This window comes from Mesoplodon densirostris, chromosome 5 (assembly GCF_025265405.1).
Source record: "Mesoplodon densirostris isolate mMesDen1 chromosome 5, mMesDen1 primary haplotype, whole genome shotgun sequence".
In the NCBI taxonomy this organism is placed as follows: Eukaryota; Metazoa; Chordata; class Mammalia; order Artiodactyla; family Ziphiidae; genus Mesoplodon; species Mesoplodon densirostris.
Window position 1 is genome coordinate 84911340 of NC_082665.1, and position 23435 is coordinate 84934774.

At 36.7% G+C, this 23435-nt stretch overlaps 1 protein-coding gene across 4 annotated transcripts in view; it reads left to right on the forward strand.

Annotated features, from left to right (window-relative positions):
- Positions 1 to 154: 154 nt before the first annotated feature.
- The window catches only part of SMC4 (structural maintenance of chromosomes 4), a 35504-nt gene continuing 12223 nt past the window's right edge, over positions 155 to 23435 (forward strand). The window contains exons 1-13 of one of the 4 annotated variants that reach the window (XM_060099078.1): positions 155 to 265; positions 1458 to 1601; positions 2490 to 2668; positions 3047 to 3238; positions 4816 to 4992; positions 12270 to 12434; positions 12705 to 12832; positions 13339 to 13479; positions 14124 to 14274; positions 16020 to 16184; positions 17694 to 17927; positions 19735 to 19920; positions 20874 to 21035. In XM_060099078.1, the coding sequence (XP_059955061.1) occupies positions 1463 to 1601; positions 2490 to 2668; positions 3047 to 3238; positions 4816 to 4992; positions 12270 to 12434; positions 12705 to 12832; positions 13339 to 13479; positions 14124 to 14274; positions 16020 to 16184; positions 17694 to 17927; positions 19735 to 19920; positions 20874 to 21035 (2019 nt within the window). In that variant the 5' untranslated portion in view covers positions 155 to 265; positions 1458 to 1462. Of the gene's footprint in view, positions 326 to 1190; positions 1602 to 2489; positions 2669 to 3046; positions 3239 to 4815; positions 4993 to 12269; positions 12435 to 12704; positions 12833 to 13338; positions 13480 to 14123; positions 14275 to 16019; positions 16185 to 17693; positions 17928 to 19734; positions 19921 to 20873; positions 21036 to 23435 lie in introns of all 4 variants that reach the window. The other 3 variants (XM_060099079.1, XM_060099081.1, XM_060099080.1) reach the window with 3 other exon arrangements.

Genomic DNA, 23435 nt, shown 5'->3' on the forward strand with positions numbered 1-23435 from the left:
TTTTATAAGAGTGCTATTGCCGTAGGCCCACGGAAAACACTGTTTCGCTTTTCTTTTTCACTTAATAGAAAACGTCCCCTGCCGCCTGGGTCCCGCCAGCAGTTCGCACATGCGCGTAAGCGACCAGAAGATGGCGGCGATAATCGCCGCATTTTTTTCAAATTAGTGGTTCCCAGAAAGCATTGCGCGCATTTGTAACGAATTTCCGTTCGAGTTTGTATTTTAGGCGCCATTTTCGAGTGAAGGACCCGCAGCCGAAACACCGGTAAGAGAGGGGGGGATATGCAACCGTTTCCAACCTTGGTCTGAGTGGACTATCCGGCAGGTAAAATACTTCTTTTCCTGATCAGGTTGTCACACTCTTACTTCCTGTCCCGTCCGCGGGCTCCTGGAAAGTAGAGGCCTTGAGTTGGAGCAGCCGAAGTCTAGGCTGAGGCTGCCGCCGAGAGATTTCTCTCGCTGTCACCCCTCCCCCCTCGGCCGCTCCCCGGCAGTCGAGGCTCCCGCGCGCTTCTCCCGGGCGCCACTTCTCTGAGCTACATAAGCGTTGCTCAGGAGACTGGGGGCCCGGGGGTGGGGGTTGGGGGGAGCCTCTCAGCCTCGCGGACCTCTTCTCAGAAATCTCGGTCTTGGTCAGACTGTAGCGTGGCCCCCTGCCCGTCTCACTTCCCGCAAGGGACTAACCACCGGGTCTGAGCCCTTAACTGGTGACCTTTCGTAGTTTATTGTCCAACGGGATTCTGCCGCGGACCCCGGAGGGACAGACCCCTGCCACCTCGAGGCGATTGAACCGGAGCCGGCGCTGCCGGCTTCCCATTTGAAAATCGCGAGTGGTCGGACCCGGCCGGACTGTAGAGAGCAGACCTCAAAGACCCCGGGCCGTCCACTGCGCCGAGGGCTAAATGGCGGGGAGAGGAAAGTGGGCGGCTCGCCGCCAGTTGGTTCTTCGTTGCTCTGGGAAGAGGTGATAGATAGCCCCTCAAACGAACTCTTGTCTCTCAGAATCTGTGCGCTTGCATCCCTAGCCCAGAGAGCGTGGGAATGTCCGCAAATGCTAGCGTATGGGAATTGCTTCGTTTAGAAATTACGTTAGAATAGTCTTTCACACTTATACTGTGGGCGGACGGCGTGGGGGCATTGAAAAGTAAAAAGAACCTAAGCAGTTGCTCTATTCTTGCTTGATCCCCAAGCACGTCTAGGTTTTCCCACTTGCTTAGGACTTATGAAAACGAATCCCGCCTTCTTGGCACTTGAGTTTTTTGTGCCTTCTTTCTCGAGGACCCGCTGGCGTTGAGCGGGGTTTGACGACGGGGCTCTCGAAAACGGATGGACGGAGTTTTCCCCGAGTGGGACGGGGTGGGGGGCTGAGCCCGTCTCACCGCGGGGCCCGGGGAGTGGGGGGACGTACCGGCACTGGCCCGCGGCCCGACTTGCTCCCGACTCTCCCTCGGCCCCAGCGACCATGCCCCGTAAAGGCACCCAGCCCTCCACCGCCCGGCGCAGAGAGGAAAGGCCGCCGCAGTCCCCGGACGGCGCCAGCAGCGACGCGGAGCCCGAGCCGCCGCCCGGCCGCGCGGGGAGCCTCGCGCCTGCCACCGCAGGTGAGTAGCCCTTCGCGACGCCACGGGCAAACGCGGGGGAGACCAGGGTGCATCCGCGCCCAGCCCAGGACTGGCTGATGTTCTTGGGCGCGGACAAGAGGGGCTGCGGGGTTGACATCTGAAGGTCCGGTAGAGCCGCTCAAGAAAGCGATTTGGCGATTTTCACAGATTAGACAATGTGCAGTATCGGTGTAACGGTGCCGGAGGGGATGGGGGCGAGTAAATAGCTTCAATTCTGAATTTCTGTTCATTGTCTTCTATTTCCACGGAAATCGACATGGTCAGCCAGGAGCTAGTGGACTGTTTTTCAGAGTCAGCCTGACTGTATGTTATAATATGATGAAAAGTTTCTTGACCTTGTAACTTCACCTTCGTGGTCTTAAATTGCTAAGAGAAGATGATAATTTACTCCAAACTACCGTAGCTTTTGTGAGTCCAGGAACTGAATGACATGAAACCCCTGTGACAGTGTCTCTAGAGCTCGCGAGTGTCCAGAGTTAAGGTTCCAGGTGCTCACAGATACGGAGAGAGTTTTATCTAGAGCCTTAGGATTTAACCACCTGTTTATAGACAGGGAGCAGGGAATCAAGTGGTTGTGGATTTCCCAGATTTGCATGACGACATAGTGTTTCGGCTCCTAAAAGATATATTTCTATAGAATTTTGTTACTGGTGTCATTTCTTTCAAGAATTTCTTTTGTTATAAAACCAAACCAAAAGATTCTCATCTCCTGTGAGTTTAGGATAATACTGTATTTGAGTGAAAATACAGATTCCTAGGTTTCATAAATAACATCTCTCCAGAGATTAGCAGGCAGTAGTCCTCCGAACTAATTTCACTAATGCAGGCTTTTTTACCCTTGTTTTCCCTTTCCTTTGACTGACTTAGAGACTACAAGTGAGGAAATAGATAATAGAAGTTTAGAAGAGATTTTGAATAGCATCCCTCCTCCCCCACCTCCAGCAATGACCAACGAAGCTGGAGCTCCTCGTCTTATGATAACTCATATTGTAAACCAGAACTTCAAATCCTATGCTGGGGAAAAAATTCTGGGACCTTTCCATAAGGTATTTGACCTTTTTAAAATAACCGTTGTAAGGTAATGCATCTTTATTACAAAATGTTTCAATTTTGTAGTTATTGTATTTATGCTGATTGATTAAAAATATGGTATGTTTCCTATGCTTTTAACAACTGAAATTAGCTTTTGTTTATCTGGTTATCTTTTGGTACCTCTCTTTTTAAAGTTTTCCATACTGAATAGAATTGGTGGGTTTTATGTTTGAAAGGAGTATTTTCTCTTTAACTATAGAATGAATTTTGTAAAAAGTCTGAGTTAAAATTAGAATATAGTCTTATTTAAAGTGTTGAAGCTTGTGATATAAGAGACATGATATATGAAAACAGCTATCTTTAACTTTTTTTTTTTTCCTGTTTTTATGCAGCGCTTTTCCTGTATTATTGGGCCAAATGGCAGTGGCAAATCCAATGTTATTGATTCTATGCTTTTTGTGTTTGGCTATCGAGCGCAAAAAATAAGATCTAAAAAACTCTCAGTTCTAATACACAATTCTGATGAACACAAGGATATTCAGAGTTGTACTGTAGAAGTTCATTTTCAAAAGATAATTGATAAGGTAAGGGGCTTTGTTTAGTTATTTGCAACTTCAAGTAAGGAACACAAAGGATTTCAATACGTTGCACATTTTATTATTTTTGGCTTAAATTGGCTCGTAAAAATTAGTATATGGTTAAAGCAGAACCAATATTTATTTCGTTACCTCCATGACCATATTTTTTTTTTTTGAGGATTGGTGGTAGTGGCTGTTAAACTTAAAATATTAAATTTTTTAGCCAGGGAAATGAATTATAAGTAGCTCATAATAATGCTTACCTTTTTGGTGTAAAACATTGAGCAGTTTTTGTATCCCGAGTACCAAGTAAGCATTCTTTTACTATAAATTTTGGATTCATTTTTAAAGTTATGTTTTTATTACTTTCAGATAAGTTACCTAAACTTGAAAATGTTAACAGTTTGACTAACTTTACCATCTCCCTTATTTCAATTCACATTAAATTTAATGTTACTAATAGTCGTCTGTATAGGTGATATGAAAGAGCTTTGCTTCAGTTTGAAGTAAACTGCCCTTTTAAAACGGGGAAGGGTAAGGTAACATGTTTGTTTTCTAGAAGAGGAGACAATTATAGGTAAAATGCCTATTTAGATTATTCACTTGGCTCTGTTGGTATTGGGATTTTTTTTCTCTTCTATTTAATAATTAACTTTGGAAATACGTGGTTCAAAAATGACTGACTGGAACCTAAAAATGACGCCCAAGCATCACCAGTAGAAAACTAATTACATAATGAAATGAGGATGTGATTTGGCCTCTAGGTCTTATTTTGGTTTTGTTTTAATTTTAATATAAACAGCTTTAATTAAATCTACGTGGTGGTATATATTTTCATTTTGGTTCTTAGTGCTTTTCTATTGTACAGTTTGGGTTGGAAAGTAGATTGCCAGTAAATCAGATTTGATTCCATTGCTTATTAATTACACTTGATTTGTGTAAATTTTAAAAACCATGATTTCAAAATGACATAGCTTTTAAAGGAAAGCAAGTTTTAATGTTAAAGCAGATTTGCACTTCATTTTTTAAATTTGTTTGATTAAAAAAATAGGGGAATGTAGTTGTCAATTCTTTGCAATTTTTTTTACCTTCAATTAATGACGTATTCTTCACCCAAAAAAGAAAAAAAAACTAAGCTGTATCATCCCACTACTATACCTTCCTTCCTTTTTTCTCAAATCATCTCTTGCAACTTTTTTTTAATGGACTAGTAATCTGTCAACATGGTTTAATAATTTGGGTGAGTTTGTTTTGGATACAGTGGGTTTCTTGTGCCCCTTCATCAATTCTTTTCTCAGTCAAATACGTTTTTAGGCTTGAAGGTGGGGTGTTTTCTTTTTTGTTTGTTTGGTTGCTTTGACTTTTTGGTTTCTGTGATCTATGAGGAAGGAATCAAAGAACTTGAAAAATTATTTCTAATCTGTGCTAAGATTAATTCTAAGAACTATTGTCAGTTTATGTGCATATTCAATTGAAGTTCTTAAGCCATAGAATTGATTTCAGTATGAAGTGAGTGAAATTTGGAGCAAACCTCTGACTTAATACCAACAATTGTTTTCTGGTTTTGTTTTTCCTCAAAACAGGAAGGGGATGATTATGAAGTAGTTCCTAACAGTAACTTTTATGTATCCAGAACGGCCTACAGAGATAATACTTCTGTTTATCACATAAGTGGGAAGAAGAAAACATTTAAGGATGTTGGAAATCTTCTTCGAAGCCATGGAATTGACTTGGACCATAATAGATTTTTAATCTTACAGGTAAATTTATTAAAGATATTAGAGGTTCTCGTTCTTTTTTTCTTCCCCCGTTTTTTAAAAATAAAGTGTAAGGAATTTTTCCCTATTGGATGAATCCTGTATTTTTGAGGCCTTAAAGTACTGTAGCAGCACATCATGGTTTACATACTACAGTCAAGATGCGAATCATTATTTGCTGCTCTAGAAATTTAAGGAAATTCATTCAGAACTGTAATTTCATTATCATATGCTCATTTTATGTTTGGGTGGACAGACATACTTGTTCCGCTCTAGCAGCACGTAAATATTGGCGTAGTAAAATAAATATTAAACACCAATATTATTGTGCTGCTTTAGCGTGACAGGGACATAGCAACTATTTATCATTTCTGTGTGTATTTCTCTTTAAGATAACATTTTAAATGAGATTTGTTATCTTTTAGTAGTTCTTTTCCTTTACTTTTGTTCGTTTGTCATCTCTACTAATATTATATACTCAAAAGAAAAAAACTATATACTTGGTGTTTCACAAATTTACCTGAGCACCGAACTGATTTAACTTTTTTTTTAATGCTTAGAATGGTCAATTAAAAGCTTATTCAAGCTCTTTGTTTTGTTTCAAATGGCCTACTTGAACCACTTCTAGTGGAAGATCAGAAAGTAACTGATATTTCATTCTTAAGTATCACAACTTTTAAAGTCTTTTTAAAGGGGTATAAAATTAAGTGCCTGGTGTTAAGCTGATTTTTATTAGAAACCCTGTATTCGTTATCTGAGTAAAGATATTTTCTACCAGTGTTGCTTGGTAAGAAAAATTCCTTATCTTCTCTGTCTTACCTTTCAAAAATGTTCTTAGTGTAAAACATGGCTTTGTCAGACATATTAAAATTCCCTTTTGATTTGAGGCTATCTTCTTTTCCTTTGTCCTACCTACAATCACCAAGAGCACAATAATAAGAGGAAAACTATATTGTGATATAGAAATAGCTGCTAATATTCTTTAGTGTCCTGTACTACTGATTTTAAACTAACTTGGGAATTTTGGTTTGATACTAAAAGTTTGATTAGTATGACTGAGTGTTCCCAGTAAGAAACTTATAAAGTGTTAGCCTCTGTTTCCATTTTAGTCTATATTCTTCAACTGCTTTTTTTAAAAAAAATGTTACTTTTAGACGTACATAGTGTATGTAGAAGGTAAAGAAATATTCTGGGATGACTTATGTTAACATCTTCAGTTCATTTGTAATACTTCTATAACCCAAACTTATTTTCAAATCGATGTTGGGAAATCATCAGCAGATACATTTCTAAATAAGATTTGAATTTACATAAATGTGGGATTAAAGCTGTGTGTGTGTGTGTGTGTGTTTTAATCAGATTTAACTTTTATGGACTTTTTGTATTCTGGGGTTTGATTTGGTTAATTATGGATTAAAGATGCCCCTTTAGAATACTAAATTTGATAGTGATACCATTTTGCAGGAGCCTATCATTGTGTTTATCTTATTTGCTGTTTATTTACTGTCACGCAGGGATAATCAAAGTTTTACACCTGTGATAGACTCATCAAAATAGGCTGCGTTTTAACCCTTGAGAGGGTGATTTTTTTTCCCTTGATATTGCCTCTGTATACATAATTCAGTAAATAAAGGGAGCTAAATAAAGTAACTTCCCAAAGATGTAAATAAGAGTAGTTTTTAAATTGTAAACTTTATATTAAATATGTGCTTCTTAAGTGCCCAGGATGCTTAAGCCATTTGTCCTCATAATAATCTCAACCTTTTTATGTCATCTTAACAGTTACATTGTTTAAATCATTTTTAATACTGAGATAAACTTTCCACATTAACAAATTGAATTCCATTTGATTAAATTTACAGATAAGAACCTTAGAAACTCACCTGTTAGGAAGAAGAAACAGGGATTGGACTAGATAGAACGAATGATGCCCTATTTAAAAGTTTGAGGGAAAGTGGCAGTGGTTTCTATGGATTTTTATTTAGTTCCTTATCAAAATCTTAGACTCCTGCACTAGAGATATAAAGCATTTGAAGGTAAGTAAGAATGCAGTTTTCATTACCTTATCTCCCACTAAATAACATCTTAAAAACTAGCTGTGGTTTGGGAGGCTGGGAACTTGGAGACATCAGAATATCATCATCTAAGACATAAGTGATTACTTTGAATAAAATGTATAGGCTGTTTGGCCAGTGGTAGTGATTAACAACCTAAGTAATATAAATCCAGCTAAAGTGAAAACTTATTTTTAAGACTAAAAAGCACTAAAGTTTAGAAGTCCATAAGAGTAAACTTTTTTTTTAAGTATCTATAATGGTATAGTAGGGTCTTCAAGTAGGCATTTCTAGTATTTGAAGTCATTTAAAATTTCATTGTTGACTATTTGAATGAATGAACTAATGAGTCACTATGCTGAGATGCTATAAATGATACAAAAATGGTAGAATTCTGTTTCTTGTCCTTAGCGGCACTTATACACATGCCTTCCAAAAGTGTTAGATTATAATTGGCCGTTGTGCTTTTTATGTTTGTACATTTCCCTGTTTATATATACCTTGTTTGGGAGCTGCTGTCCCATTGTTAAAACATAAGTGTAAGCAAGTGGGGTTTTGTTAGCTCTGTGTAGCATTTCATGGGTAGCTAGTTTTGTCACAATTTTCAACTTCATATGCTTTTTGTCTTCATATTATAAAATCTAAACTAAAATTTAAAACAACCAAAATGTTTTTCTTATTGTTTAGTAATTTGGAGATTGGATTAACCGAGATCAGAGTTGTTACCTAGTCATCTCTCCCTTTTTCTTTTCAGTGTACTTCTTCTAAGCCGGGCATAACATATAAACTTATTTGGATTCTGGTCTTTTAGCCTGTAGAAATAAGTCTGTGCTATATCAAAAGAATTTTAGCTTTATCAATAGTACTTTAGTTATCCAAAAGTGTCTTGTTCAACCGCCTCAACTATATGAAAGAAAATAGGAAACTACCCCTAAGCATCCAAAATAGATATTCAGCAGTCTACCTCCTAAAGCATTGTTGTTCCTGTTTATGCACTTAATTTAGACAGATACTAACCTCAGTCATTTGGTTTCTTGCTCTCTGTTAGTTCACAAAGAGCAATTAGAATAAAATTTATCAGAATAAGAGAAAGAACAATAACTTACATTACAGTGGAAAATGGAGAAAATAAAAATATTACCAAGGCAAAATAAAATTTCAAAGCCTAGTAAATCTGGGCCATTTAATTTTGATGCAAACACCCACATTTACCTTAAACCTCAGGTCTTATTAGGAAAAAAGCTTTGTTATAGCTATATACTATACTTCAGTTTCCTGTGGTTCTTGCTTGCTAAAATTTGGATTCTGTTTCAATAAAGATAAAAAAGCATCATACCTATTCATTCCTCTTAGATTTTTTTTTTTTTTTTTTTTTTAATTGTGGTACGCGGGCCTGTCACTGTTGTGGCCTCTCCCATTGCAAAGCACAGGCTCCAGACGCGCAGGCTCAGCGGCCATGGCTCACGGGCCCAGCTGCTCTGCGGCATATGGGATCTTCCCAGACTGGGGCACGAACCCGTGTCCCCTGCATCGGCAGATGGACTCTCAACCACAGCGCCACCAGGGAAGCCCTCCTCTTAGATTTTTAAGCTGTATTCTTGTAAATTAGATTATTGAGGAATGCTATAAATGAATCACAATACCCTGGTTTGCCGTCCACTTAAGTAAGTTATGGATTAGGCCTTGAATGTTATAAATATCCTCTTGAAGTATGTTTGCTATTTTAATGTTACTTTAAAAAACCACAGATGGGGCTTCCCTGGTGATGCAGTGGTTAAGAATCCACCTGCCAATGCGGGGGACATGGGTTCGAGCCCTGGTCCAGGAAGATCCCACATGCCACGGAGCCACTAGGCCCGTGCGCCGCAGCTACTGAGCCTGCATTTTAGAGCCCGTGAGCCACAACTATCAAGCCCACATGCCACAACTACTGAAGCCTGCGTGCTTAGAGCCCATGCTCCACAAGAAGAGAAGCCACCGCAATGAGAAGCCTGTGCACTGCAACAAAGAGTAGAAGCCAGCACACAGCAATGAAGACCCAATGCAGCCAAAAATAAATAAATTTATTTTAAAAAAAAATACAGATGGTATTTCCACAGTTGCTTAGTATCTCTGATATAGTGTGAATATAAGTTAAAACATAGGAAGTCACTAGTAAACAACAGTGAAAAAAATTGTTTAAAACCTTGTTTAGTATGCTTAAGCTATAGAAAATAGAAATAACCGGGGTGGGGGGGGCTACAGAACTTTGCCAGCTTCAGATGGTAGCATATAGCAACTTGAAACTTTTTTTGTCTCATCATGCTACCACTACTTGTGATTTGGAGCTTTGAGTGGTAAGGTGACTTTAAATTCAGGTTGATGCTTTAAAATTATTTCTAAAATGTGTTGAAGGTATTGCCCTAAATTAAAACTATATAATTTCACATGGGATAGGTACATTTTCTGAAATATGAGTGGTCCTCTAAGCAGACTGTCAACCCACAGATTATACATGAAATGACACAAAATGGAAAAAACGAAGAGAACAAATAGTAGCAGATAGTAAGGCAGAGGACATCAAGGAACAGAACCACAAGAAAGGTCCCAGGTTGTCTGTCATTGAAATACGGCAACAGTCCTAATTGTCCCGTGACAGGTAGAAGCCTAAATGTTCTAATAACCTGTTGATTCAATAGTGCGAATCTGATAATAACCGTTTTTTTTGTTTTTTGTTTTTAATGAATACCAATAATAAATTAAAACTGAATGTTATATGGGACTTGAGGTGGAACTATGTTGATTCATAAACGTCCTTGTCTTTCACTTGAAAATGTTTTTTTCTACTGGGCAACCTTGTTAGAATGAAAAATCAGAACTGTATATCCTTCATTTTAATTGGAAAGGGAGGAACAAGTAACCAAAAACAAGCAACCATCATGCTTTATTCAAAGCTAGGCAGTCTCCTAATGGTGATATTCCATCTCTTCAATAAGTAATTTGGCCAGGAAAAGTGTGATACCTGTGGAATATTCTTATCATTCTTACACCAAATCATAACTTCTGGTTACCTGAAAAGTGTATACTTAAATAATACCTTATAGTGATTTGACTCAGACATGTAAGTTCTCTTGGCATGGTTTTTCATTTTTCTTAAAATAAGTGTTCAGATATTCAAATTGAATTAGGTAGAATATTAGACTATCAAGTGTCACATGTTTGGACTGTAAACACTAATACAAAAAAGTTAAACTGGGGCTTCCCTGGTGGCACAGTGGTTGAGAGTCTGCCTGCCGATGCAGGGGACGCGGGTTCGTTCCCCGGTCCTGGAGGATCCCACATGCCGCAGAGTGGCTGGACCCGTGAGCCATGGCCGCTGAGCCTGCACATCCGGAGCCTGTGCTCCGCAACGTGAGAGGCCTGCGTACCGCAAAAAAAAAAAAAGTTAAACTGACTACCTCCAGATCAGTGATTCTCAGCTCGGGGTAGTTTTGCATCCTCACCCCAGTACGTTTAGCATTGTCTGGAGATAGTTTGGGCTGTTACAGCTGGGGGAAACCTGGTGCTGCTGACATCTAGTGGGTAGAGGTCAGAGATATTAAACATGCTATGATACCCAGCATAGCTCCCCACAACAAAGAGTATTCAGCCCAAAATGTCAGTAATGTTGCTGTTGATAAACCCTGTCTAGATAACAACTAAATAAGTCTCTTGGCTTCTTCAGTGGCTAGAGTCCCTGTTGTAATCTAAAGCTTTGGACACTCTTCCAGGCTTAAATCCTGTCTGAAACTTAAAATTGTTATGAAAATATTTGGAAAAAACTGATAATTGAAAGCAGAATAAAACATTTTATATAAATAGCTACATATTTTAAATGCTAATATTTAGTTAAAACTAATTCATACATACCCAAGGTTGCAGAGAAATCTAAAAAATAACAGGCTCTTAGGATAACATTTCACTTTGTATTTTATAATCATGTCCTGTTGTCAAAGTACAGAAAAGTGATCATCTGTAAAAAATGTTTAAAATTATACCCTTTAATGAGTAGATTTTTTTTTACACGGAATCATAGTTCCCCGACCAGGGATCGAACCCATGCCCCCTGCAGTGGAAGTGCAGAACCCTAACCACTGGACCGCCAGTGAAGTCCCTAATGAGTAGATTTTAAAATGAGCTGTTTTATCGTTTCTTTTATCTTTAAATTTTTTTACCTTGTATAATTATGTTGAGGATTTTGGTAAATATGACGCCTTGTCATTAGCAAGTTTTACCCCAGATTTTTAAGGTTCATTCATAAGTACATATTGTAGATACTTAAATTGAGAAAGACTATATGCTTTTTTTAATATATAATTTTTAGAAAAATTTTTCAGTCTTTGCTATTTTGCAGAAATAAAGGGGTATTTTTTTTTCTATTTGTCCCTTTTCTTCTGTTGTAATAATATAGAGTATAAGCAGGGTACTGGTGTGAAGTAAAGTAGCAGCAATTTGCCTGAGCATTGTTCAGACAAAATTTTCTTCCCCATCAAACTAAATGGCTGCCTGGCAGTCAGCCTTGAAAGTTACTGATTGTGATTTTTTTTCTTCTTTTCTCTTTATAATTAAACTGCATAAATACAAATAAATAATGTTAATCTAAAATTTTAATTACACTTCAAAAGTTGTTGTAATAATGATGGCAAGCAAAAGTTTTCCAATGTTGTATGTACCAGGATCTTTAGTTTCCAGTCGGTTGGATTTCTTCTATTAATATTATTACCATGAGAAATAGTAATATTTCCTTTTTCACTTAATGGTCTTGTTTTTAGAAAGTTACAGCATTAAGTTTGAGACATTCTTATGAAGCCCAGCGCTTGCTGAGGAACTCATAACACCAGGTTTATAGAGAAACCTTAATGATACTAACCATCTTGGGACAGGATTCCTACTACAGTTTAACCATGAAGGGTCTTTGAAAATTCTTTGTTTTAGAATAGGAGCTATAATTCTGTTAATAGTTGAAAATGTTGCCACAGTGATTTAATTGTAGATTGTATGAATACTTTGCTGAATTTTGCTTAAAACTCTTAAGAGTATCAGTGGAGAGAACATTTTTACTTTTATCATATTAAATGTCTTTAAGCTACTGATTTAAATCATTTAGTTGTTCATTAGTGTTGAATTTGTTCATTGTTTCTAGTTCTCACTTAAGGTTGATGTAGCTAAACATATGCAATGAGTGTGAAATATTACTTTTTTTTAAAGGGTGAAGTTGAACAAATTGCTATGATGAAACCAAAAGGCCAGACTGAACATGATGAGGGTATGCTTGAATATTTAGAAGACATAATTGGTTGTGGACGGCTAAATGAACCTATTAAAGTCTTGTGTCGGAGATTTGAAATATTAAATGAACACAGAGGAGAGAAGGTGAATCTTCTGTAGACTTTAGTTGTATTGTAAACCAGAATGTTTTCTGTATTAACTAATTTTACTGAGCTAGATATTCAAGTTATAGTCATAATTATTCAGGCAGAGTTTAGTGTTTTAGGTTGAATTTTATATTTTTCTTATTGGCATTTCAGAGGAACATTGTTATATTAATGTAGTTTATATGTTTATCTAATGTTGGCATATTTTAAATTCAGATTGCTCAAATACACTTCATATGAACAATCTCTACACTTTTAACTTTTGTAGTTAAACAGAGTTAAGATGGTGGAAAAGGAAAAGGACGCCTTAGAAGGAGAGAAAAACATAGCCATTGAATTTCTTACCTTGGAAAATGAAATATTTAGAAAAAAGAATCATGTTTGTCAATATTACATGTAAGTACCTTAATTTATCAATTTTTGTATTAGTTTCTGGCAGTAAGTCTAAGCCCTTCTCTTTTCCCATATTAGAGAAATGTGAAGACTGAAGTTTAAAAAATTCTAAAAGTTGTTTTATATGATGAATTCATTAAATTAGGGTTGTTTACCATAGTATCAAAGTTGACTTTTAAGTTTCCTACTTTAAGTTGGGAGGTGGGTTCACAAGTATTACTATGCTTAATAGTTTTACATATACATTCTTTTGAATTCATATAATAGATTTAATTTTGTCTAATTTTGTTTATATGGAATGTCTAATTTTGTTTATATGGAGCCTATTTTGTTCCTAATTCTAGCCTTGACCCTGGGTTGGTTTCCCCCTTCCCTGTCAGTAATCCTAGGTAATTGTTAATCGACTGTGGATAAGAATACTTTAGAAACAGCTGATTTTACTAAAATAGTTAGAGAATTTTAGAAATGATATTTTAGGATCTCTGATATCTTTTTTTTCCTCTCTCTAGTTATGATCTGCAGAAACGAATTGCTGAAATGGAGACTCAAAAGGAAAAAATTCATGAAGATACCAGAGAAATTAATGAAAAGAGCAATATACTGTCAAACGAAATGAAAGCTAAGAATAAAGATGTAAAAGATGTAGAGAAGTAATAATCTTTTAGAAAGTACTAAAAGTATTTAATAACATTTTATTGCATGTATGTGTGTGTGTCTATATATAAACTTACTGCCAGCACATGCGTGTAATACATTTGCCAGCATATAAAATGGTCTCCTTTTGCAAACAACTTAATTGACTTACATCTAGTTGATGATTATCACAGATTTGAGTGCCCAACACTGGTCTTAAAATAATGCAGGATGCTACCCCCTAGTGGCAGAACATAATAACACAAGACATCATAGCAAGCATAAGCATTTAACCTGACAGGTTAGTCGTCTTAAAGTTTTCTCATTACCTTTCTCATATCAATCTTCAATGACACCAATATCCCTTACCTATTTTCTTTTTTATTGTTTAAAATGAGTTTTGCTTATTTTTTATGGTCAAATTTTTCTATACCTAGACATCATAGTCATTATTTCCAATCCAGCTTAGAAGGACAAAATAACTCCTATAGTCACACATTTTAACAGCTCCCTCAAATATGGGTGGAGGAGAGGGTCAGCTTGAAACGGGATCCTACCTTATAAGAACTTGGAAACATTTATAACCAGGCAAGGTATATAAGGTGGCTTTAAAATATCAGAATACCCAAAATAGTGACTGAGAATTTTCTTTCTTTGCTAGGAAGCTGAACAAAATTACAAAATTTATTGAGGAGAACAAAGAAAAATTTACAAAACTAGATTTGGAAGATGTTCAAGTTAGGGAAAAATTAAAACATGCTACAAGTAAAGCCAGAAAACTGGAAAAACAACTTCAAAAAGATAAAGAAAAGGTAAGTTATAGTGGGGAAATTCTTAAAACTTCAGGTCTGAATATCACGTGTAGTTTTTATTATTTTTCATGAATGTTCTTGCCCCATACTACCTAAGAGAATGAGTTGGGATTCTGAATGTTAAGTGTTTCAGGATTTACCTCAACCTGATTTTTCCCCAAGGGGAAATCCTGTATCCGTTGACTTTGAGTTCTAGAGCTTATGTTTCTGATATACATTGTTGGCAAAATATTTACCAAATCAGCAATTCTATTTGGGTGACAAAATAATTTTCTTCTTCCTAGAGTGTATGATTTAAAAAGATGTTTTTGGCTACATATCATAGATTTTTAAAAATAGTACCTTTGTCTGCAGAAATCAAGTTAAGAGTATCAGCAGGAGTTTCCCCTTAAAAAGGAGGGAAGGAGAAGTTCGTAATTTACAGCAAGTGGTTGATTAGCTAGACTGAGATTTCAGAAAAAGAAAGATGAGGTTTAGACCAGAATGCCTAACTTGCTAGGAGCCAAACTAATAAATCAATTAATTTGGGGTGTTTCAAACTATATTCATAGTTAAATCAGATATTAATAGATGAGGCACACAAAGCCCCTCCCCTCAAAAAAGTTTTGTACCCGGCTTCCCTGGTGGCGCAGTGGTTGAGAATCCACCTGCCAATGCAGGGGACACGGGTTCGAGCCCTGGTCCGGGAAGATCCCACATGCTGTGGAGCAACTAAACCCGTGTGCCACAGCTACTGAGCCTGCGCTCTAGAGCCCGTGAGCCACAACTACTGAGCCCGCGTGCTGCAACTACTGAAGCCCATGTGCCTAGAGCCCATGCTCTGCAACAAGAGAAGCCACTGCAATGAGAAGCCCGTGCACCACAGCGAAGAGTAGCCCCCCAATTGCCACAACTAGAGATAGCCCACGTGCAGCAACGAAGACCCTACACAGCCAAAAATAAAACAAATTTTTTTTTTTAAAGCTTTGTACCAGATAATTACATGGTAATTATGAGACAGGCTCTGCTTTACCTTGTAAGCATTTTCCGAATGCATTTGTTCACAAAATACTTTATGCTCAGTACAGTAACACATCTATGTGAATCAGTGTTTGAGGGACACCATTTTGGGAAATGTTTAATTTCTCTGGTAATAGATAATCAGAATCAACAAAATAGCATGGATTTGATAGAAACCCCTGAATTGGGCAGATTAAGCCAAATGTAACTGTAGTAGAAATAATTAACCTTTAGGCATCAAATGTGGAAAAGTGATTACTACTGGAAGGTATTAATGGAATAAAATATTAGTCCTATGTGGTGACTCTGGAAGGGTAAAGTTGGGAAAGATCTTAGGATTTGAGGGAGACTAGGGGTGTATGGGTAATTTGTGGTAAGTTGTAATGCACTTTGAAGGGTACTTTAGGGAATTCCATGTACTCAGACCATATTCACCGGTGAAGAAGGATAATTACAGCCTAAAGTTGGAGCAGAAGGAAGATCTGCTCAGCGAGGAAGAATTGTCTTCCATAAGGAATCAGGAATTCGTAGAATTAGTTTTACCATTAGACTGAGAGAACATAGAAATTGCAGCAGATGATTAAGGAAGTACTTGCTAAAGCTAGCTGCTTCAAACCTAATTACAATGAAAACCGCAAAGATCTAGAAGATCCTGGGAGATACTTTTAAATAAGCCAAATATTGATGGTGTTGGATAGCCTAAAGGTACATGCTTCTAGTAACTTTAATTTGTTTTATAATCTTAGGTTGAAGAATTTAAAAGTATACCTGCCAAGAGTGAGAATATCATAACTGAGACAACAACTAGAAACAATGCCCTTGAGAAAGAAAAAGAAAAAGAAGAAGAAAAATTAAAGGAAGTTATGGATAGCCTTAAACAGGAAACACAAGGGCTTCAGAAAGAAAAAGAAGTAAGATTTCTTTATCAGTTGGCATATATTTTGGTGGCTTTTTTTTAATATTGAAGATTGTTTTTATAGTAATATTAAAAAATGAACTGTTAGAAGAAAAAGTTTGGACTTTTAATATCTACCATTCCTAAAAATAGTTAGCCTAGACTCTTTCCCTTTTTTGTTGTTGGCTTTCTCATTTAAAAAAAAAGTTAATGAGAACTTATAGTGGTAGAAGAAAATACTCATCAAATACTTTGTTTTATGTGCAGTTCTTTGTTACACGTTGACTTCATCATCAAATTTTCTTTTTCATCTTCTCATTATTTTCTTGGTAATTTATTGGTTACTACCTATAAATGCTTGGGACCACACTAACCATAGATGACATCTCCTTTCTTTGCTTCTATAGCTCTTCTGTGATAGTTTTAAAACCATGGCTCATATGTCAGTTCTTGGCTCAAATCCTAGGTCAATCACTTATTATCTCTGAACTTGTTCAGGTTATGTCTCCAAGTTATCTTCCTCAAAATGCGGAAGAAAATATTACCCATCTTGTGAATCTTTGTGAAAATAAAACGTGTGTTTACTTACATAAAGTGCCTAGAAAGTAAGGAATTAATAAATATTAGCTACTACATTATGTTAGCACTTCCCTAAAACAAGAGTGTGAGATTGTCTCATTGGTATGTCTTGTCTCCCCAACAAGAGTATAAGCACAGAGTTTAGCTATCTTTGTTTATATTCACCACAGCCTTTTAGACAACACTGAGCATGTTAAATAGATATTTAATAGATGACAGTAATGGAGTTGAATTGACTTATGTTACTTAAGACCTGTGTTAGTTATACCTCCATGAAGTGTTTTGGAGTTTCTTTACGGACTAAATTGATTCTGTTTTGAAATATGGACATGTTCTAATATCATACTATATTACTGGGCCAATGCTTTGTATGCGAAATAAAAGGGTTAGGCTTTTGTAAGGGCTTTTCTTATTCCATTATTCTAATAAGTAGATCCTTTCTACACAGTCAACTACAGTGGTACAAAATTTCTACTCACTCATCAAATTGTGACTTGCGTTGGGGATTACCTCACCTTACCTCTAAAACTTAAAAAGATTTCCAACATAAATATACTTGAGGAAACTTTCTGCTGAGTAGTCCTTATATCTTACCGTTTTAGGTAAGGTAATGTGGAAAGACCATGGAATCTATATTTCAGATCCACATTTTTGTTCTCTTTCAACCACTCTTTCTTTGTCATTTTAATCTCTAAATTGAGATATTAGATATTAGTATGGTATCTACCTTGTTAAGCTCTTGTGAAATCAGTTGGGAAAAGACTATATACCATGAACATTCACAACTAGGCAAAAACTGTTAGTCCACTCCACTTGTGAAATTTATTTCTGTATATTGTGCTTGTAGAATCTATTAAGTTAAATTCAAAATGTATGGTTTCCATTTCAGTTTAGGTTTGAAAACACATATATTTCGGATTTAATGGGGTCTATCATATTTTAACAGAGTCGAGAGAAAGAACTTATGGATTTCAGCAAATCAGTAAATGAAGCACGTTCAAAGATGGATGTAGCCCAATCAGAACTTGATATCTATCTCAGTCGTCATAATACCGCAGTGTCCCAATTAAGTAAGGCCAATGAAGCTCTAATGGCAGCTTCTGAGACTCTCAAAGAAAGGAAAGCTGCAATTAGAGATATAGAGACAAAACTCCCTCAAACTGAACATGAACTAAAGGAGGTAAATCTTCTGTATTTCATCTGAACATTGTTTATGATCCCTAGTTTTATTTATTTTTATATTTACGTACCTTTTTTTTTTAATCTCAACATCTTTTTTTTAATTTATTTTATTTTTGGCTGTGCTGAGTCTTCGTTGCTGCACACAGGCCTTCTCTAGTTGCGGCGAGTGGGGGCTCCTCTTCGTTGCGGTGCGCGGGCTTCTCATTGTGGTGGCTTCTCGTTGCGGAGCACGGACTCTAGGCGCTTGGGCTTCAGTAGTTGTGGCGCATGGGCTTAGTTGCTCCGTGGCATGTGGGATCTTCCCTGACCAGGGCTCGAACCCGTGTCCCCTGCATTAGCAGGCGGATTCTTAACCACTGCACCACCAGGGAAGTCCTGATCTCAACATCTTAAGTGACTGGTACATAGATATTTTTGTTGTTACTGTTTAGTGTAATCTTTCCCAAAAGAATGGGGTTAATATTTCAGTATTCTATCTGATACGAATCGAGACTATCAAGAAGCTGCGTTCTCCCTTCAAGTGTCAAACAGCAAATAATATCACTGCCGCCACCATTATTTCCCATGGTAAAAATTTAAACAGAAGAAAGTTTTTTGTTTCCCTAAATCTAAGTGTAGACAACTTCGGTAATGGTAAAGGAAAATCACAAATAAGTGTAAGTGTGTGTGTGAACAAATATGCTAGTCAACTATCTTAGTGTATTTTTTTCCGTTTTTGAATTTATGAATGTAGTTTCTTTGTTGGGACTGCAAGTTGTTAAACTAATCAAGACATCTGGCTTATTAGCTCATCCATGTCCTCTGCTATCCTTGAGTGAATTAGACATCTAAGGAATTTCATAACTTTAATCTCAAAAGCATCATTAGGCAAGATGGCAATAGAAAATGCTGCTTGGAGAGAAATTACACTGAAAATGAAGTCTTTTTCATTTTAGTAAATGCACACCGCTTGGTCATCAGAGAACTTCATGGCTGTGTAGAATTTAAATGTAAACTTAAGTTATATTCAGTGACTACTTCTATCTTCCTCATGATTCAGTTTATTTTTGGATAAATTACATCTGTAACTTGAGCTTTTATCAATACTTTAAACCAGTATGACCGGTAATAGAGGTAATAATTTAAAGCCAGGAAGTGAAGGAGAATGTCAGAAAAATGGCTGCTCTAACTTGGAGATTGAGAAACTGAGAATTAGGCTTTTTGTGTGCATGTGTGTGGTTCCTCTTGTTGGCAGCCTGACGTTTTTGTTTAGCAATAGTACTGTTCACTCATCATGCTCTCCTTCATTTCAGAGCTATGCTTTTTTTTGTTCTTTGTTTTCCTTTATTTAATTGGATATAATAATATATGCTATATAATACTATATAATAAATCTTTTATTTTAAAAGCAAGGCACAGTGTAATCATAGCCCTGCCCGGTCACCCATAACTAGAGTCCTGTACTGAGGTCTGTTTTTGATTAGTGTAAGAATATAAGAATTAGGACACATTTATGCGTAACTGTATGGTGCCAAACTGGGATTTCCACAACCCTAACTTTTCTAGCTCTAGCAGTCGGTGCACTGCTCCTAGGTCTATATTGTGTTTATATTCCTTATTATTGACCCAAATAATTTATGCCCGCTTTAAAACAGAAAACCCATCCATATTTTTCAAAATCAAACCAACGGTTGCAGTGTGACAGCTTAGTCCTGGTTCAAGTGTTGATTATTGGCCTTTCCTTCTTTTTTTAGGTATTACAACTAATTCTATTCTGTGATAGGGTGTAACCTTCTGGGATTCATTTTCTTTATTTTCACCTTTAGAAAGAAAAACAACTTCAAAAACTTACACAAGAAGAAATAAATTTCAAAAGTTTGGCTCGTGATCTTTTCCAAAAAGTTGAAGAAGCGAAGAGTTCCTTAGCAATGAATCGAAGTAGGGGGAAAGTCCTTGATGCAATAATTCAAGAAAAAAAATCTGGCAGAATTCCAGGAATATATGGAAGATTGGTAAAGTAAATTTATTTGTAGATGACTGTACATTTTTCTCCGATATTATAATTTTCTTACCTTGACTTAAAGAACTGTATATGAAGTGTCTCTGTACATAAAATAACACTTACTTTTGTTTCTTTTAAAGGACATTCATTTTTAAACATTTTGCTCTTACACTCAGGCATGATAATTCTTTGTGGTATGGATTTGTTCATGTTACAGATAGTTTTGGGTTTTTTTTTTTAATTTTGTATAATTATAGTCATTTTAAGAAAGTGATCCAACTCTAGTGATAAACTTAACAAACTCCTTTTTTCTTTTTTTAAAAAAATAAGAACTTGATAAATAATATTCTGGGTTTTATACCATTATACTAAAGGTTGCGGCTAGAGTTTAGGAAAATCAACAAGGGATGATGTCAAAACCCAAGGCTAGGGATAGTGGGTACCTGAAGCCTGAACTCCTGAGCCTGAAGAAGGAAGGGAGCTGTGGCCAGCTAGAAGGTGACTGGAAGGAAATGGGGATAGCTAATTTATTAATAGACTGAGAAGCAGATTTACATAATCTTAAATGGCTTTCAGTAATTCAGAGTTTTATTATTCTGTAAGTTATTTTGCTTATAATACTTTTAGGTTTCAAATCTTCACATTATACGTTTTTATCTACATGTAGTGAAAACAGTTCTCTCATTTTGTGCTCATTAAAAATTCAGACTCTGTATATCCATAAGTTTTTTTTAAGGTAGATTAAAAATTCTAGTAGTGATTTCCTTTGCAGAAGAGAAAGGTTGAATGTGAGGAACACTTAAATTTTTCACTGTGTACCCTTTTTGTACTGTTCAAAACCATATGTAGGTATAGTTCAGTTAAACGCAACTTGAAAAATCTATATGAAATACTAATAAAATGATCCTGTGCCTAATTCCTTGCTGATTGTGCATTGATTTTTCCCCCCTCCTCAATTATTAGGGGGACTTAGGAGCAATTGATGAAAAATACGATATTGCTGTTTCATCCTGTTGTCATGCATTAGACTACATTGTTGTTGATTCTATCGATACGGCCCAAGAATGTGTAAACTTCCTTAAAAGACAAAATATTGGAGTTGCAACCTTCATAGGTTTGGATAAGGTGGGTATTCGTAATCTACCTGTAATTTAGTTAAGTGCCAAGTGTTTTTTGATTTTGAATCCTAGCTTTTGTTTTCTTTTTTTTTTTTTTTTTTTTTTCTTTTTGCGGTATGCGGGCCTCTCACTGTTGCGGCCTCTCCCGTTGCGGAGCACAGGCTCCGGATGCGCAGGCCCAGCGGCCATGGCTCACGGGCCCAGCCGCTCCGCGGCATATGGGATCCTCCCAGACCGGGGCACGAACCCGTATCCCCTGCATCGGCAGGCGGACTCTCAACCACTGCGCCACCAGGGAGGCCCCTAGCTTTTGTTTTCATAGTTATTTTAAGTGAACACCTGATAGGTTTTGAGGATTATATTAGGCTCTGGGGTTACATGGTTGTGAAAAAAAATATCCTCTACTGCCTCCCCTAAAGGAATATACATTCCAATGTTACAGTGACTGGTAGTTTGCATTTCTAACTTCCATCATCAATAACTACTTTAAAAAGAAAAGAAACACTTACTGAGATACAATTCACAACCTTAAAATTCATTATTTAAAAATACCTAGTTCAGCAGGTTTTAGTACATTCACATGGTCTAGATTGTTCAATCATGACCACTGTCTAATTCCACAATATTTTCATCGCCCCAAAAGAGGAACCCCATACACATTAGGAGTCACTACTCCTATTCTCCCATCCCTCTATCCCCCTGCAACCTTTAATCTACTTGCCTCTAGATTTACATATTCTGAACATTTTGTATAAATGAAATCATATAATATGTAGCCTTTTGTGTATGGCTTCTTTAAGTTACTTTTCAAAGGTCATCCATGTTGAGACTTCCCTGGCGGTCCAGTGGTTAAGACTCCACACTTCCTCTGGGGTTCATGTTCAATCCCTGGTCAGGGAACTAAGATCCTGCACGCCGCGTGGTGTGGCCAAAAATAAATAAATAAGTTCCCTCTTTTCTCTTTGCAGGGGGTGGGGCTCATATATGTGTATCAGCACTTCATTCCTTTTTACTGCCAAATGATATTCCATTATATGATGTAGCACAGTTTGTTTATTCATCAATTGATGGACATTTGGGTTGTTTCCATGTTTTGGCTATTATGGTTAATGCTGCCATGAACATTCATGTACACAGGTTTTTGTACGACATCTTTTCATGTGCTTATTTATTGGCCATTTGTTTATCTTTGGAGAAAAATCTGTTCACATTCTTTGCCCATTTGTTAATTGGTTTGTCTTACTGTTGAGTTGTAAGAATTCTTTATATATTCTGGATACAAGTCTCTTGTCAGGTACGTAATTTGCAAATGTTTTCTCCCATTCTGTGGGCTGTCTTTTCACATTCTTGATGGTGTCCTCTGAAGCAAAAAATTTAGATAGAAGTCCAGTTTATTTTTAGTTCCTTGTATTTTGGGTGTCATATCTAAGAAACTACCGTGTAATCCAATGGCAGGATGATTTACCTCTGTTTTCTAAGAGTTTTACAGCTTTAGGTTTTAAATTTAGTTTTTTAATCCATATTAAGTTAATTTTATAATACAGTGTAAAGTAGGGGTCCAACTCTACTCTTTTGGATATCGGGTTGTTCCAGCACCATTTGTATTCTTTCCCTGTTGAAGTTTCTTGGCACCCTCATCAAAAATCAATCATAAATGTAAGGGTTTATTTCTGGACTCTTCATTTATCTATATGTCTGTCCTTACACTGATACCACACTGTCTTGATTACTGTAGCTTTGTAGTAAGCTTTAAAATCAGGAGTCCTTTCATTTTGTTCTTTAATTCATTATTTATTTATTTATTTTGCGGTATGCGGGCCTCTCACTGCTGTGGCCCCTCCCACTGCAGAGCACAGGCTCCAGACGCGCAGGCTCAGCGGCCATGGCCCACGGGCCTAGCCACTCCGCGGCATGTGGTATCTTCCCAGACTGGGCATGAACCCGTGTCCCCTGCATCGGCAGGTGGACTCTCAACCACTGCGCCACCAGGGAAGCCCCTCATTTTGTTCTTATAAGAGTGTCCTGGGGTTTTTGTTTTGTTTTTAGTATATTGTAAATGGAATTTGCTTAATCTCATTTTCAGATTATTCATTGCTAATGTATAGAAATACAATTAATTTCTGCATATTGATCTTGTATTCTGCAACTTTGCTGAATTCATGTTAGTTCTAATAGTTTTTTAATGTATGGATTCCTCGGGATTTTAATACGTATAAGATCATGTCATCTGTGAATAGACATAGTTTTACAATAACTTCTTTTTTAAAATAACAGTAAAGTAATACTCAATTGTGTAGATACTCAGAACTTTGTATACATGTCCTTATGTTTAATACATGTGTATTACTTCTATAAATGATACCTAACAGAAACGATATCTTTTTATATATATTATTTTTCTTTTTTA